Source organism: Pleurodeles waltl, chromosome 2_2 (genome assembly GCF_031143425.1).
Source record: "Pleurodeles waltl isolate 20211129_DDA chromosome 2_2, aPleWal1.hap1.20221129, whole genome shotgun sequence".
NCBI lineage: Eukaryota > Metazoa > Chordata > Amphibia > Caudata > Salamandridae > Pleurodeles > Pleurodeles waltl.
Genome location: NC_090439.1, coordinates 876,975,435 through 876,994,316, shown reverse-complemented (window position 1 = coordinate 876,994,316; position 18,882 = coordinate 876,975,435). Strand labels below are relative to the sequence as shown.

The following is an 18,882-nucleotide window of genomic DNA, read 5'->3' as shown; positions in this document are numbered from 1 at the left end:
ATCCCGAGCTTCTCGAAATGAACATCAATCCTCCGATCAGGTTGCCCCTTCGGTAGGATCTTCTGTCGCAGCAGCAGGGGAGGGTTCTCCACCTGAGCCTGTTATCTCTGCGCCTTCATGCGTGGAGATTGAGTAGCGGCAGTTGATGGCTTTTGACCTTCCTCACGAAGTCTGTAAAGTTATTTTGGCAGCCAGGCGTCCCTCCACTAAAACTGTATGTGCCTGCCGTTGGAAACAATTTGTATATTATTGTACAGAGAGGTCTATTGATCCTCTTTCTGCTTCTCTTTCTGATATTCTTCTCTTCATTCTTTCCCTTGCCCAGCAGGGTTCTGCCTTGGGGACTCTCAAGGACTATCTTTCTGCCTTATCGGCATTTCTTCGGCTGCCTGATCAGCCTTCTCTGTTTAAATCCCCCATTGTACATAGATTCTTCAAAGGGCTTGTACATATGTTTCCCCCGACGCCCTTTGTTATGCCCCAATGGGACTTAAATCTGGTCCTCACATTTCTGGTGTGTGCTCCCTTCGAGCCTTTGCACAAATGTCCCCTCCGGCTGTTCACCATCAAGACAGCCTTCTTAGTGGCAATAACAACTGCCAGGAGGGTGAGTGAGATGCAAGCCCTGTCATCAAAGCCACCGTATCTCGCTATGATACTCAGAACTCGTGTCACTTTCCTCCCCAAGGTGGTGACCTCATTTCATCTGGGTCAGAGCTTCACCCTGCCCACCTTCTTTGCTCCAGCGCATCCCTCTAAAGAAGAGGAGCAACTCCATCGCCTAGACCCAAAAAGAGCTTTGTCGTTCTACCTTTTGCCACACTTTTGGCATACATTCAGAGTTGCTCATTAGAATACTGTAAGCTGCTGACGACTAGGGAGTTAAATGGCAGTCTGCCGATGGTAGAAACTGCATGTTTCAATTTGCATGTCTGAAAGTTTTAATGAAATAGAAAAGAAGGATATTCGAGAACTCACTTAAAACATGCTACTTTTTCTTTCCACAGTACTAACCATAATTTCAATGATAAAATGAACCCCCCCTCATTTTGTTCCTTTCTAAATCAAATGTTTTAAGTTTTACCAGTTTGTCATAAGTAAGACTGTTAGCACTCTAGTTGTTCTTTAGAACACTCATGGAGACTGCAGTAGAACACAAGGAAATCATCTGACAGGTTGCTCCTGTTGGAAGAAGAACAGGAATATATTTTCGAACTCTCTTAAAACGTGTCCTGATTTTTCCTTCTACAGCACAAACCATAATTTCTATGACAACATGATCCCCTCATTTTGTTCCTTTCTAAATTAAATGTTTTAAGTTTTAAAATTTTGATTCAGTCAAGATGGCTTTAGGTGTGCCACACTTTTGTCATAAGTAAGACTGGTAGATCTGTAATTGTTCTTTAGAACACTCACGGAAGCTGCAGTAGAACACAGGGGAATCAACTGATAGGCTGCTCCTGTTGGGAGTACATGTTTACTGAGGATGTCAGACATTATTCTCAAATGGCTGAGAAATATAGTGTGAATTTACAGAAAATATGCTCTCATTGTAGCTTCTGGAGCACCTTCCATAACCTCCATAGGAAATTATAAGAAACCAGTGCTCTCTCAAACATGAATCATGAAATCCCAGCAGAGTAAAATCACCTTAGGTCATACCACAATTCCTAAAATTAGTATGGTATAATCAGCAAATGATTTATATTGTAAGTAAAACTTGCTATCACCCTTTATACGTTCTCCTTTTGTCACCCTCAAAACGTGCTATTCACTACAATGCATTTCAATGGGTGCTATCACATATATTGGTCCCAAGATGCTTGCCATCACTTTTGTGGTTAAGTGATGGCAGCCAAGCAAATCTAACCATTAGATCTGTGCTCAGGCTCCGCCTAGATATACATTTTTTCCCCTTTAATATCCCAAAAGTTACTGAACGTATTTACACCAAATAACAAAAAGCACAATCTGTGGAACGAAATCTAGCTTTTGTCCAAATTTGGTGCAATACCGTCCAGCGGTTCAGACTGTAGTCGAGTTCAAAACTCCTATGGGAATTAACATTGGAAACACACGTTTTTGTGCCCCTCCCCCCTTTTTCTCAGCCCCTGCTTGACAGATCACCCCGAAACATTCCATGGGCAACAAGAATCACCAGCACACTTTAAAAAAAAAAAAAAACTCCATGAAGATTCATCAAACGCCAAAGATATAGGCATGTCAAAAAACGTTTTACCTATGGAAACATGGTCCCAACTATAATAGTCATGTGTGTGTATATGCATGTATGTGTGTGTGTGTGTGTGTGTGTGCGTGTGTATATATATATATATATATATATATATATATAATCTCACACACAGACAAACATTACCCTTTTGGATTCTGGAATACATATCAGTTTTCACTTTTGAAAATCACCTATTCCATAAATTGCATTTCTTGGCACCTTAAATGCTAATATATTGTTTAATATGTTTAACAACCAGTTTATAAAGTTACATAACATACAATCACCTGTGCCACACTATTCAATGGTGTGACAGTCAGGAAGACAAACCATACAAACTTCCAAGATTTCTGTCTACTGTAGAGGGACACTTGACAAAAAGAGCCAGCATGGTGTCTGAAAAGCAGCTTAGGAGACAACTAGAAGAACACACTTATCCAGTATTGGATCTTTCATAAATTCACATGCTTGAATCATCCCCGTTGTCGAAGTGGGAGTCCCACGGTACATAAAATAGCAATAATTAACAAATACAACTTTTTTGCCATAGGCTATATTGGAAACAGTAATTGCTCATATAGCCTATCCATGTCCTTTTGTGAAAAGGACCCAAACCTGCCTGCTGACCAATCAGGCACCAGCACCCTCTAGAACACTCTCCAGACAAGCTCCTGCCCCTCAGATTTTCTACCGCACGTCGTGTGAAAGGGGTCTCCCTGAGCTCTGCTCAGTTTTTCTACTTCTTCAAAAGCTTTTTTCTCTCAAAGAATTTAAAACATGTCAGATTCTTCTAGAAAAGGCCTTTTCTGCCCTTGCAAGACCTGTGGAAAGAAAAGGCTCCATGTGGATGATCCACATAAAGACTGCTTGTATTGTCTCTACCCACAACATCAGGTGAAAGACTGAAAGATATGTCGTACTTTCTCCACAAAAACCCTCAGAGACCGTGGAGGGTAGACTCCTGACATGGTTACAGGCTAAATCCTGTACTTCAGGTGAGGAGAGTGGGTCAGAGAGGCCACACAAAAGGTCCAAATCTGAGGACCTGGGCCAGACAGAAAAACCTAGAAAGAGGCAGAAATTATATCATGGAAAGGGCTTACAGACTTCAATTTCCTCCGAGCCATCCTCCCCTCTTCAAAAGGAGTCCTACCGTCTTTCTCATTCCTCAGAGCCTTCTACCTCTAGAAAGGTGACTATTAAAATCAAATCGACGACACCACCGTCGTCAGCAACAACTACTTTGACATCAAAGGTAAGGGCTCCTATCCCCTCAATCAAACCTCCGTCTACGAGGACTCCAGAACGGAGTGCGTCGTCGATATCATCGACGACGACAACATCGTCTCTTATAACACCGTCGAGGACAGCCCCGTCGACTATAATATCAACGACGACAGCGTCATCGGCTGTCTCACTGTCGACGAGGACACCGTTGAAGAAGCCGTCGTCGGCGAAACCACCGGCGACTACACCATCGTCAACGAAATCACCGCCGACGAGACCATCGTCGACAAGACCATCGTCGATGGAAAAATCATCACTGGCCACAGTACCGTCCACGGCATCTTCAACTCTGACACCATCTACGACTACACTGGTGCCTGTCAGGCAGATATAAGCTACTCCTACCTCTTCCAGGTCTCCGGATCTCCGAGCCATGGTCAGGATCACATCTCTGCCCAGATCAGACATTTATCCCATAGACACGTCTCCAAGCAAAGTGTCAACTTTAGTACCCAGTCATCTTCTTGACTGGGAGGAATCTGATGAGGGTCCATTCGGAGATACACACAACCCATCACAGCTCCACGTTAAATATCAAGAAGAAGATGACGATGATGAGTATGACCAATATCAACCATACTACTCACATCAAGAACACTATTACCAACCAAAAGAGCCTCAGCCAAGAGACTCTATACAGATGCCTTCTTCCTTAATCCAGGATTTACAATCTATGCTACAGGATCATAGGAGAAGGTTCCCAGTGGCAACAGAAGATCAGCCACCACCGCCAGTTTCTCCTGCTACACCAACCAATATCCCTCCTCCTCCAGCTACTCCAAGAATGACACCCCACCCCCTAGAGATGAAGGTTCCACTTCAGGGGAAGAAGAGGAAGAAGGAGAGATTTCTACCCCGCAACATCCTACTGAAGAATGGGATGACTACTTGGCCCCACCTCCTTCTCCTCCACCTCCTCGCCCTTCTGATTCTCCACCCGAGGATATAGGTAGTTTCCACAATCTTATGGACAGAGCTGCTGCATGCTTCCACCTTCCACCATCTGTCTCCCAGTCGGAATGTTTCCTGCATGATTTTAAGGAGCAGTCAAGGAAGTCTGTACGGTCCATTCCGATTATCGATTTTATATGGAGCGAGGATACAAAGATTATGCGCAACCCGGCAACAGTCCCACCAGTCCCGCAAAAACTGGACAAGAAATACAAGGCAACCCAAGATTCTCCGGCATGTCTTACTGGCCACCCAAAGCCTGACTCGGTTATTTCACAAGCTGCTCAAAGGCGTTCTAAGAACCCATTGACGCCTATCTCTACTCCTCCAGACGGAGAAGGAAGGAGATTGGATAATGTGGTCAAAAGATTCTCCCCCATGTCACCAATCACTGTCAGAGCAGCAAATTAATTGGCAATCCTGGGTCGTTATGACCGGCAAATGTGGTCTGATATGCAACCTTTCCTGGACCTCATCCTTGAAAGCAAGCAAGCAGAGGCACGGAAGATCCTCCAAGAGGGTGAGCGTACGTCGGAAGAAATAATCGACTGCGCTCTTGATATAGCTTCTACTGGTTTTCGTCAGCTAGCTGGTGCCGCTGTCTTACGCCGCCAAGGTTGGCTCAAAGCCACATCTTTCAGGCCAGAAGTGCATTCCCGTATCCTCGACATGCCCTACGATGGTGAATCTCTCTTTGGCAAGCACGTAGATGATGCGCTCCAAGCCATCAAGACAGACACAGCCAAGTCCCTAGGTACCCTGCAGTACCGGAAACAGCCCTTTCGGGGTGCTAGAAGAAGAGGTTTTACCTCATTTTGAGGTTCCTTTCACAGGCAGTACAAGCAACCCCAACATAGGCCTTCCTACCAACAACAGTACAGTCAACCATCTACGGCTTCCTACGCCAGACAGGGAGGAAAGAGACGACAGGGTTCACAGAGCAGAGATCAATCCAGAAAGCAATGATCTTCTCCAGGCACCGGCTATGCTTCCCCAATGTTCACACCATCAACAAATAGGAGCAAACATTTCCAACTACATCCAGGAGTGGAAGAAAATAACATCAGACAAATGGGTGCTGCATATAGTTACAAGAGGTCATACCCTGGAATTCATACAAAAACCACTGCATCCTCCAACAAGAACAGGCAGACCTCTCCATTTTTGTCTGCTTCATCGGGAGGTATTCATTATGCTTGCCAAGGGAACTATAGAGACAGTTCCAGTTCAGCAGTGAGGTCTCGGATTCTACTCCTGTTTCTTCCTAAGAAAGAAGTAGTCAGGGGAATGGCGTCCGATACTAGATCTCAGGAAACTCAACAAGTTCCTTCGGAAGCAATATTTTCGGATGATCACACTGTCAGATATCCTGCACCTCCTCAATTCTGGAGATTTTATGACAACTTTGGATCTCCAGGATGCCTATTTCCACATACCAATACATCAGAATCAACGTAAATATCTCCGCTTTACTGTAGCCGGTGCCCATTATCAGTTCAAAGTCCTACCATTCGGGCTGAGATCAGCTCCAAGAATCTTTACGAAATGCCTTGCCCCAGTCGCAGGTTTCCTCCGCAGCAAGGGTTTCCAGGTGTTTCCATACCTGGACGACTGGCTCATAAAAGCTCTGTCTACGCTACTAGCCTCCAAAGCGACAAACGCTTGCTTAAAATTATTCCACAGTTTGGGGCTAACAGTGAATCTACAGAAGTCGGTCACACTTCCCTCATGCAGAAGAGTTTTCCTGGGTGCAGAATCAGACACTATCCAGAACAAAGCATATCTCACTCCAGCAAGGCAGCAGAAGCTAACCCACTTAGCTGTCAGAATCTCCACAAAAGAGTTTGTTTCAGTACGACTGTTCAAGTCGCTCCTGTGCATGATTTCCTCGGCCATCGTCCTAGTTCGACTAGCAAGGCTGAGAATGAGACCGTTGCAAGAAGAACTGCAACTCTAATGGACCCAGTCGCAAGGGTCCTTCGACGACTTAATAAATATCACACCCAAAATTTGGCAGGCGTTGAAGTGGTGGTTTCAGACCAACCACCTCTCCCAAGGTCTTACGTTTCTAGCACTAATAACAGACTTTGTCATCACCACAGACGCCTCCTTGGAAGGCTGGGGAGGCCATTTGCAAGACATGCGCATTCAGGGCAGATGGTCCAATCTCCAGAAAGGAATGCACTCAAACCTGCTAGAACTGAAGGCGATCCATCTCACGCTCAAAGCTTTTCTTCCACGCATCGCAGGGTCCTCAGTGTTGGTCAGGACGGACAACACAACAAGTATGTTCTACATCAACAAGCAGGGAGGAACAAGATCCCTCTCCCTCTCAAGGGAAGCTCATTCTCTTTGGGACTGGCTCACACTGCACAATGTTAGCCTCAGGGTGGAGCACCTGCCAGGGGTCAACAACGCCCTAGCGAACTCTCTCAGCAGGACGGACGACAACTGCCACGAGTGGGAACTCAACCAGAACATACTCAACGGCATCTTCCAATGATGGGGTCAGTCGATCCTAGACTTGTTTGCCACCAACCTGAACGCCAAATGCCAGTTCTACGCCAGTCGATACCCACTCCCGGGGTCGTGGGGAAATGCTCTTTTGATGAGATGGTCCGGTATCTTTGCCTACGCTTTTCCCCCCATCCCTCTGATTCCCAGGCTCCTCAGGAAAATGAAGTCTGAATGCTGCAGGATCATTCTCATAGCCCCCAGATGGCCCAGACAGTACTGGGAGCTCCTACTCCGGTCCGTGGCCAATCCAGTCTGCCTTCCTTGCAACCACAATCTTCTCACGAAGAATCAGGGTCTCATCCTTCTTCCCGACCCAGCTTCGTTGCAATTGCATGCTTGGCTCCTGAGTACAGAGAGTTTCACGATATGAACATCGATCAGGAATCTAGACTGATATTATCTAGGGCACGAGCAGAGAGCACAAATAAGACGTACAAACTCAAGTGGAAGAGATTTTGTGTTTGGTGCTCTCAGAACAACTTCCACCCGTTACAAATTAACCTTGAACAAATTCTTTCTTACCTTCTCTCACTATCCAAGGCTGGTCTTTACCATGCATCAGTCAAGATTCACCTAGCAGCTATAGCCTCCTATAGGCGATCGGCTGAAATGCCCTCAATCGGCTCTTCCAGAATCATTAAGCAGTTTATGAAAGGACTTTTTTTGGGATTTGTTTTGACTTATACTGGGTGCTCCGTTGTGTCTGGACAAAGCTAAGCCTCTCTGATGTGCTCTAATGAGAGCGAAACACGTGTCAGGGGCTGCCTTTGCTCATTCCAGGTTGGCTTGGACGGTATTTTACCAGTCCAAAGCTGTAATACTGTGCCTGGAGAAGTAAATGGCTTTTGTCATTTTACAGCTCGGCAAGGTTGACACTGTGTCAAACCTATGCTTAAAGATTTTGCTGTATAAATGGCAAAATACTTTGTCACTATCTAGCTCGGCGTGGATAGCACTGTGCTGATCCAATGCTTAAAAACTTTGCTAGATAAACAGACATTTGAGGTGAGCAAATCTAGAGTGTCGCTGGTGTTGCAGAGTGCTCCTTACTAGAGCTGCTCTCCACCTAAATTTGGGAACTACCCAGAGTTCTCTATTCTCTTTTTTGCATGTATATATATATACATATATATATATGGGTGTGTGTGTGTGTATGTATATATTTATATATATATATGAATATATATGTGTATCTATAACACAAATGTTCAGTATATGTGTAGATGTACTTAGAAGTATCGATATTTCTCTGAAGTTCATAATGCAAGATTTATGAGCTAACTATTTTATATTGGGTATAAAAGATTTCATGCTCGCACCCTCCATCCACTGCGGGTATAATGTTTATCAACAGTACTGCTGACTATTCAGATTCAAGCATGTGAATTTATGAAAGATCCAATACTGGATAAGAAAACAAGTTACTTGCCTGTAACTACAGTTATCCAGTATTGGTATCTTTCATAAATTCACATGCGACCCACCCTCTACCCCTTTGACGCTCGCATTTCCTCTCAGGTTATAATCTTTCACTCTCGTGCTGGAAAATCTGAGGGAAGGAGCTTCTCTGGAGAGTGTTCTAGAGGGTGCTGGTGCCTGATTGGTCAGCATGCAGGTTTGGGTCCTTTTCACAAAAGGACATGGATAGGCTATATGAGCAATTACTGTTTCCATTATAGCCTATGGCAAAAAAGTTTTATTTGTTAATTATTGCTATTTTATGTACCATGGGACTCCCACTTCGACGACGGGGATGATTCAAGCATGTGAATTTATGAAAGATCCCAATACTGGATAACTGTAGTTACAGGTAAGTAACTTGTTTTCTTCTCCTTCAGGAAAAGCGTGAATTTCGTATTTGAAGTGCACAGGCATAAATGAGGTAAAAAAAATGTTTCTTAAATGAAAAATAAGCTGAAGAACATACCTGCTCATAGTCAAAAACAAATATGTCACTTTTTTACATTATGCAATTATGGAACACTTTGACTTCTTAAAGGGACATTGTTAAATTTCTTCCAAGTAAAGGGTGGTGTCTGGATATAAGATTAACTGGTTTCTCTTTTTCTTTTATCTTTGTCATTTGAAACAGACCTTTCATCTACATGTATTTTATAGTGTCAAGTTCACTCTTTAATTGACTCCATTTAATCCTGTAGTGAAAATGTGTTTTCTTTTTGACAAAGTTTAAGTGTAATTTTTTTTTTTAATGAAAATGTATTTGCTGTGTTGTTTCTTCATATGGGCCTAGATGTTCTACTACTGATGAATATCCAAAAGACGTAATGAAGTTGGATTACAAGTAAAATCACATTTGCATTTCTATCAATTTAAAAGAGCATAACTCAAAAAAACTTTAAATGCCAAACTATTAACTTAATTTGTAATGGGCCTATTTAAACAAAAATGTGTTAGAAAGCTTTTTAGAATGGGATCTAAAGTTTTTCTTTTTTGTTTTATCACAGATTGCCAAAACACTCTTTACTGATGAGGCCTTAAAACCATGTCCGCGATGTCAGTACCCCGCTAAATATCAATCAGTGAAGAAACGTGGTATATGTAGTCGCTTAGACTGTGCTTTTGACTTTTGCATTCTGTGCTTATGCAGCTTCCATGGGTCCAAGGAATGCGCTGGTAGTTCTGTAAAGCGGCGGAATGGGAAGGATGCTTTACCTGGAAGTGCCCAAAGCAAGAGAAATTTGAGAAGACTGTAGTTTTTAATTCCTAATTTAGGCATTGTATATTTATTGTCTGTTTTTATCAATTATGCATCTCTTGACCACTATTGTTCAAGGTAATTTTATTGGTAATCAGAGTTGTTAAAATGTTCTCTTGTACATAGTGTTTAATTGTATATTACTTGACGCACTTATGAAAGATGTATATATGCTTCCATGTATAGTCCGTAGATTTTATTGCTTTATCGTGTCCCTCTCAGTAAGTTTATTTTTTACATTTTTTGAATAAAATATTTTAATGCAGCCAGTTTTGACACAGTTTACCATGCCATAAAACGTTTGAAATTATTTATATCCTGTAACTCTAAATACTCCTAGGTGGATTTCTGATGTAGGTGCTTCTCATCTTGCTCATGGCTTCTGGGGACAATTTTACAGTGATTACCTTGTCTGGGATTGCACTCAAACCCTTAAAGAGAAATCAGTAGTAGCTGAGGATCAGAAATACAATTCTTATATTTTTGAGATATTAGACTTCAGGCTGAAGTCCTGAGAAACAAAGTCCAGTATTGGGACAGGGTATCTCAGGTAATGTATTGTGATTGAGAGTACTGTTCTCTCTCAGAGGATCTCCATTGATAGACATAAGCACTGTGTAGTTCTGCCCTAGTGTGGGGATCCTGGAGCGCTTCTTTATGATACCTTTTCTTTACTTTAGATTTTTGCCTTTTTTAATAAGGCCTGAAGAAACACGTAAGACATGAAGTTCTTGCAGCCTCTGAGCAAGGCTATACTGGCCAGTTGCTTCCAAATTAATTTTTAAAAAGGGCAATAAAATATATGTGTGTGTATATATATATATATATATATATATATATGTGTGTGTGTATGTGTATATATATATATATATATATATATATATATATATAAATAAAAAAACTTGCTTGTGATGTTTGACTATTTAAATCTTTCATAAACCCTTTTTTTTTTTTTTTTTAAAAAGAGAAAGATGAAAGACTGTGTAGCCCAATAGGATGCCCTCATGTAGATGTGAAAAGAGAGTCTGCGCCTCGCAGGACTCAGAGCCCTTCAGTATCCAATCATGCCCAGCAGGTGGCAGTTGCCTCAGTTCTTTTTTCAGTCTCTGGATTATAGCTCTGGTCAAAACAACTTTATTCGGCATCATAAGAACCATAAAAGCACTCTACATTAATCAATAAATAAAATTACATTTTGAAATGCATCAGATGTTTAAAAATCTATAGAACAGTAAGCTCCTCAATTCTTCTTTATAAATTACAGTGCTTACTTTCTCTGTAGTTTTAGTGCCTGAATGATAAAATTCAAAACAGAAAAACGTGTTCTTGAAGATTCTATCAGCTGTATCAGCTAACGCCATCAGAATATGTGATAGGATGTTTTTCTCTAAAAATAGGACGTAAAAAAAGTTTTCTAAAAACAGAAAACAGCATGCAAAACAACATAAAGTGCATGGGAGACTGCTTGGAGACCCCGTCACAAGGGCAGCAGAGCAGTGTCTTAAACCATGATCCTGCAACTGGGAACACCCCCAAAAAATGTATTGTATTAGCTCTGAATCTCACTAGATAGAACCTACATTCTGAATCTTTAATCCAGATCAAGTATGGCTCCATCCCGTAACATGTCGATATGGGTATATACAATTTTACTGTCAACATTTCTGCCACCTTTCCCCTTTTTATTTTATCCACATAGGCCGAGTAAAATTCCTTAACCAATACAATAACACTCAGGCTTATGTTCTCAGATGTTTCAAAAAGGTAGATCAACCCTATTTCCTGCAGTGTGCACTTCACATATGAGATCCAGGGGATGGACTGGTACTTGCTTTGTTTAAGCCAATCTTCCATGAGAAAATCATCTTGGGGCTTGACCAATCTTTAAACCATACCATGAGGGGTGCCAACCCGACCCAGTCTTCCAAGTAACCCAAACCCACTTCTGAGTGGAGAATAAAACTTGTGATTGATCTTGGAATCCCCAGGAGTAAATCTATTTTCTGTAACTTGAAAAGAATTAGGTGGCTTATACCCCATACTCTTGCACCGTATGTACCTATTGAAAAACATTTACTTTTATATAATTGAATCAATTCATTTTTGGGTTTATGGAATAATTTCTTGGCGAACCTAAACAACTGCTCACACCTCACCTCCATTGCTTGTGACCTCTGGGAGAGCAGATGTTCCCAAGATAGCTTTTCATCAAATACAATTCCAAGATAGCTAAAATACTTTGTTTTTCTTATTGGTATACCACCCATATGAAACATTTTTAGAACAAATGTTCTTTGTCCCATAGGTTAAGAAGGAAAGGTGTGTCATTATTTACTTTAAGATTCAAACCCTGCATAAAACTTTGGAACCCATTTAGTAGTGCTTGTAAGACCATTTGCTGTGTGGGCTAGAAGTACCACATCGTCTGCATTGAGCAGAACTGGGGCCCATCTCAAACCAATTTTTGGGATAACCAAAGTGCAAGTGCTTAAAAAAGAATCCAATGCATTAATATATAACTGGGATAGGAGCTGTCAAATCACGTCCTTCAGAGTATCGCACCCTCATGTAGTTTTCATGATGCAGGTATTTTAAAACAGGAGGGTCAGTTCCTGTTAAGGTCATGAGCTCCCAGAGTTTCTCCATGTTCACTAAATCAAAGATAGAGGAGAGGTCCATTAAAAGCCATATGGATGGCACCTCCCCTCGCATGGACATATTTGCCTATGAGCAGGGATAGATTTAGGGCTTGTTCTCTTGTGCCCTTTCCTGGGCAGAACCTTTACTGAGTATCTGTAAAGAAAAAAAAAAAAGAAAGGGGTTGGTTTCTGCCCAGCTTTACAATTTTTCTAATATAACTCTCCCAAATATATTCATAGAAGAATCTAAGGGGGATATAGGACGATAATTTGAAGGGACATTTTTGTCCCCTTTTTTGTAAATTGAGACTGCAATTGACTGCTTCCATGAATCTAATTTCTCCCCCATTATCAGGACCTGAAAACATTAGTTAACTCAAGATTGTGTTGAAAAAGTTTGCATGGGACCTCCTCTGATCCTGATACTTTCCACAACGTGGAACGTACATTTGCTTTTGGTACTTCTCTCACTGTGATGGAATTACTAAATACTTCAAACTCCCCTGAGTGAATGGTGGGGATTATAGAGGGCTGTCTCCTCCCACCATTCTGCATTAAATATTTTTTAAGAAATGATCTACACATTCCTGATGTGATATATGATGATCTATTCCCAAGGGATTCCTTTCCAAAAAAAAAAGGTTTGTTTATGACTTCACAGAATAGTTTCTTATCTTTTAAAATAGAATCCTGTTCAAATTCTTTCCATGCAATTTCTCTAATCTTCAGTTTCCTGTCCTCCATAGCTGCTTTATAATTTCTTCTGGCCATTCGCACTGCGGTCACGTCTCGAGGCAATATTTTGGTAGCCTGTTTTAAAACCTTTAAGGTCTTTGTACATTCAGAATCAAACCAAGCGTCAGGGGGGTCTTGCCCTCCTTGGGTTCCCTATTGTCAGTAAATCAGAGATGAAAACACAAATTTTGGCAAAGTTAGAACAGACAATATATGGTGTGGGGGGGAATCTGATAAACAGGAATTCACCTCTATAGGGGGTGCATGCCAACTAGATCCCCCAATATTTTGTTGGCATCAACATGTTGCCATTTTCTACGGGCCCCCGTATTTTTTGAGAAACTTAATAATAAATGTTTCTCTTTCGTTTGAGGAGCCCCCAAGGTACTAATCAGCACAATCAAAATAGGGCAATGATCACTCCAAGGAGAATAGCATACCTAAAAACCTCCCGATCCATTGCGACCGACATTCTGACATGAGAATATGGTCAATTTCACTCCCCTTGCCTCTCCCTACAAAAGTTGGATTGAATGACGCATTGCCTTTTCTTTGCTCCGATACACAAAGCATGGTACTGACCAACATTACCCTAGTTAATGCTTCGCTGTAGGCCGTGTGCTGAAAGTGATTTATATGATCCCCCTGCCCATTTACAGTCCCATAATCCTTACTTCCTTTGTAACTGCATTTAGCTATGTTAAAATCTCCTACCTAATTAAGAGAAACTCTGGGATCTTTCTCCATCATTTCATTACACAATGTTTCTAACTGTACAACAATATCAACTGGCTGGCACCCAAAGAAATTATCATAATAATTAATAAGCATAATGTTAAAAACCAGGGACACAATAACTTTAAAAGTTGATAATGTGAATTTGAAGAAACGTCTTTAATTTTAAGATTTCTTATTGAAGTTGCAATAAAAAGTTTCAAGTCCCCCTTTTTCCCCCAACCTTCCCTACCAGGAACTGCAGGGGGAAAAGGGCCTATACCAACCATAAAGGTGCAATCAAACAACCATGTCTCTTGGCAACATAAAATATTATAAGTCCCTATAAAATTCAACCATTCCTGGATATTCAAATTGGATCTAAGCCCTGCTCTGTTCCATGAGAGGAGTCGCAACGATGGTGGGCGGGATATATCTGAATTGTCTAAAGATGGAGAGCAGGAGAACTGAGGAGGATTAAGAACTCCTAAGCTTCCTGCCAAGGATTGGGAGTTAATTTTGTTGCTGGTTTCTTCTCCTCAGTTCTGTGGGTACCCTATTTCATATTGACTAATTATGTTAACTCTGTCTCTCAGTACAGCAAGGGCCCCCCACCACCACTAGAGATAGCATATATCTGACTGGCCCTTGTCTTCCCTCAAAAATTAATCTGCAGTCAGATTTTCACACACCAGATCTCTCTGGCTAACAGCTACTCTCAGGCCCTCCTGATCTACCCGATGGATTTGTTCCAGGTGTTTTAAATTAGGGCCTGCTAAATCTCCACTGTGTGGTCCATCAACCTCCTTGGGCAGCCAGTCATTATCCGACAAGAAACCCAAGGCCTGGAACCTATTGCTTAATGATACGGAGGGATGTATATTACTAATATAATTTGGCAGACTTTGTTCCCCTAGTGTAGCATAATGTGATTTGCCTGAGGAATGTAAATGACAGTTAAAAAAAAAAAAAACGGAAGAAGCTTCACTACTTTCCCATCAGAAGGCCATAGGGCTGTCCTAGCTAGCCCATCACCTGCAAGTTAACAGATAACTCAGTGGCCATCAGAACTTTTTCTTAGTGGACCAATCCACCTCACTCTCCTAGTAAATAATATTTGCCAAGCACTTTCTGCAATGTTTGGCTGCCAGCCAATGAACAACTATATTCTTCAAAGTTTTAGGCGTCTCCTGCAGACCTTTCTTCAGGGAGGGAACATTCACCATAACTGCTACATATGGGAAGCAAGCTGATGGTAAGTTAACTATGACAGATTCACCCAGGGGCTGAAGAAAAACTCTGCTCAATTGTGTTCCTTTGTTTAGGTTGTAAGGGGGGGTCCCTTGTCTAATTTTGGTCTTGCCCATGAGGTGGCCGAGGTTAACAATGTTTCCTGTTGCCTTTGTCTCGTCCTCATCCCCTGCACTCGATCTGCTCTAACACATTCAGATTGCGGCCCAGGTAAGGAACAATTCAAGACACCTTCCCCCAACTTAATTGCCTCTGTTGGGGCAATCATAATATCATTCTCCTCCTGTTCCGGAGCACCCCCAATGTTTTTGCAGGTTAATAACTGGGTGGACAAAGTCCTGCAGAGGTCAATCACTTTCCCAATTTCTTCCTCCAATCTGTTCAATTTATCCTTAAGTGGAGTCAACAAGTCATTAAAGGCCATTAGAAATGTATCCAATTGGGGGAAGAGAGATGAGACCCAGGGTGGCTTCTGTCGGGTGAATGCAGACTTTCTATTGGTGCCTTCCTGCTTCTCTTCTTCTGTTTAGTTGCAGCAGAGTGCACGCCTGGTGTAAAGGGAGCAGCTGTCGTAGCTGGGGATTTAAAACTGTCCAATGTGCCTGTTACCGCCCTAGTATTAGGGTAATCCCTTCCTGCTACAAATAGGACCCGGATCAGTAATTTGGTCCTCAATGTCGGATGGCTGTGCTATGATTTTCCCAAGACCTGCCGCTCCCAGGGAAAAGCACCTTTCTGCCAGGTTAATTTCTTTTGAAATTACCCCCACTGTACATGCAAGAAATAAGTCTATGGTAGTACGCGTGGTGTCTAGGGCTGATTTATTACTTCCAGGTTTACGCTTTACTATCTTGGCATGTAAGCACAATCGTTCAGTGCCTCAAATCTTACCAATGTCGTGGGGCCTACCAGCCAGAAGCAGATCCTTAAAAAAAAATGCTCTGAGGTCTGGGAGCCAAGAGAATGGGCCCTGCCCAGCCACAGACAGGCTCAGACGGGCCCTCTCTTAGCCTTGTCTTCGCCCGTGCGCTTCCCACACAGTGGGACCTCCTGGCTGCACTTATGTGCCTCCAGGCGCAGGCGGTGACATAGCGGCCCTCCTCTGCTCCATTGAAGGCTGGGGGATAGAGTTTCCGGCTCCCCTGTCCCTCGCCCACTCCCCCCCACGTGTCCAGATGCAAACACGGGTTACAGGATCATGGCGCACTAAGTTCCGTCTTTTTGGCTTTTGTCCTAAAAAAAATCTCACTAGGAAATTTTTTACATCTGTTTCACTCGAGGATTTCCTCTGTTTAAGTGATTTTCTCTCTTCTACAGAAAAATATTTTCTTTAGTAAAATAAAATGCCATTTTTATTTGGCAAGTGTCCTGCCTGTGGAAGAAAGAAGGCCAAGTCGGGCCCTCATGAAGTCTGCATCATCTGCCTTCCTGACAGTCACATTTTAGACAGGTGCTCACACTGCAGGAACTTTAAGACTCACCTGGAGGGAAAGGTAGAAGATTTGCCTCTATGGAACAGAGGAGCAATGCATGGAAGCAGCAGGCGCAATCTGAAGGTGAGACATCAAGGGAGCAAGGAGAGGGTCAGTCCTCTACCAGGGCTCTTCCACCTTCTTCTGCGAACTCCAGGTTTGGGAGATCCAAAAAGAGAAGCCACCTGCAAAAACTGCATTGTCCCAGATCGACTTTGAGGGAATTGGCGTTGAGACAAGGTAGAGTTTCTTTCTACATGTTCCCTGTAGAGATCTAGGTCAGCAAGACTACTTTCAACGTCAGTGCATAGGAGGTCAACGTCGAGGGATGCCACAAAGTCGAGGCGAAGGAGAACCTTGTTGATGTTTGTTGAGATTGAAACAAATGACATTGAGGGGTCTGTCAACGCCAAGTCATTCCAAAGGAGTGAAAAAGTAAAAACCACAATGTCTGCCATCTACTTCTGTCTCTGAGTACTCCAGGGCGTATTCTTCATCATCCCCTATAGTCAATGCTTAATTTGTAAAAGTGCCAGGGCCATCGTCAAGAGACAATCGCAGCTTGCACCACCCACTGCCCGTGCCAGCACTGCCAATGATAGTCCCTGTGTGTGTGAGTCAATTCAGACTAATTGAGGCCCCCAAAACTATAAGAATGGCTTGGGTGGCATGTATTAGTACTTTTTATTGTATATTGAATTAATAAATAACTGTTCTGCTGATCTCTAAAAAACACAAACAGTGCCACCATGGTGCAGCTGTCATAAGTGTTGGTGTTGACAATTAAGTGCCAGTGCCAAGCACCAGAAACCACTGGCTCAAATTAAGAATTGCCTTTACTCCTTCCAGACTATCCTGCTCCTTTGGCAACTCTGCATCCTCCTCCAGTGCCTCCTCCAGCCACTTTGCCAGCGCCTCTTCCACCGCAAACACCTGTGGAAGCACTTTTGCTGGTGAGACCTGTTACATCCCCAAAATCTAGGGTTCCTTATCTTAGATCGCTGCGTAGATCCAGAGTGCGATTGCCTTCAAGACAGCAACATCAGTTTTGCCACTCTTCTTCAAGAGGATCTTTCCGGCATTCACTCCATTATTGTCAAATGTCCAGGTCTAGATCTAGGACAAGGTTACGGTGCAGATCACCTTAATGGACTTCCTCCTCAAGTATGGGAAGATATTCTCCTTTGTCAGACTCCCCTCAACCAATAGTTTCTCCGATCGAAAAAATAAATAACTTTCAGGAGGTACTTGTAACAGGTGCTACAAAATTGAATATTCCGTTGTCTGCCTTACAGCCAACGACACCAGTGATGTTTGAGACTCTTTACCAGTGAGCGGCACCTAGGTCTCACCTAATCAGAGTTTCTGGGTTACTGGAACCAGAAATGGAACTGTTCATCACACCTGCTGCAACCAAATCAGCTCCGTCAAGGCTCCAGAAAAAATATAAACCCCCAGAGCAGGACCCATTGATTCTTCTGCTCTGATCCTCCCCGACTCTGTAGTCACTCTAGCTGCATAAAAGGTGCATTCTACTGCTCTGTCCTCTACAGTTCCTCCAGATAAGGACAATAAAAATCTTGTCTCTGGGACGCAATATGTGTGGTGCAGTGGCCACTACAATGAAGGCAGCAAGTGCATCTGCTCTGCTGGGCAGGTAAGACAGACCCTTATGAGACATTACAGCAGTTTTCCATTCATTACCCGAGAGACTGAAGGGAAGATTTTCTTGAAGTAGTTAGGGCATGGTGGTCTCCAATCAGATAATTAGTGCTGCAGCAGATGCTTCATTGCTAGAAGCATATGGATACTGCCATGAGTTGACACTTAGAAAGCATTCTTGGCTTCATTTAACGTCAATGAAACAAGAATCCCAGCAGCGAATCCTTAATCTGCCCTTTCCATGAAACACTTTATTCGGTAGCCATACTGACCATGAAATGTCAAGGATGAAATCAGAAATGTACATCTTAAAGGCAGTAGGTCTGAAAAAGCACAAGGGGCAACACAGACATGCTTTGTAGGCTCATATGATTGACATTCTTACCCACAGAGGGTTCAAAGCCCTCAATAGTTACAAGGTCAATATCAGCAACAACAAAGACCTTTTCAACACCAACAACGTCATCCCCCTAAAGGAATATCTGCCCATCGGGCTGCCCAAGCAGGAAAGCCTCCAGCAGGCCCTAAGCATTGAATTGCTGTTTCCCCCTCTTCCATTACCCACTTCTGCAGGGGAAAGTATTTCTAATTTCCTGACAAAGTGGCATTCCATCATGAAAGAGACCTGGGTTCTGAATATTGTGCAGAATGGATATTGTCTCAGGTTTTCCAGCCCTCCAACAAATATCCCACCAAAATTGTCCA

The 18,882-nt window shown here is 42.7% G+C and overlaps 1 protein-coding gene across 1 annotated transcript in view; it reads left to right on the top strand.

The window, feature by feature from the left end:
* Positions 1-9,967, top strand: part of FBXO43 (F-box protein 43) — a 167,818-nt gene extending 157,851 nt beyond the window's left edge. The window contains exon 5 of the mRNA XM_069220551.1: positions 9,454-9,967. Within this exon, the coding sequence (XP_069076652.1) occupies positions 9,454-9,702 (249 nt within the window). The 3' untranslated portion in view covers positions 9,703-9,967. The remainder of the gene's footprint in view (positions 1-9,453) is intronic.
* The last annotated feature ends 8,915 nt before the right edge of the window (positions 9,968-18,882 follow it).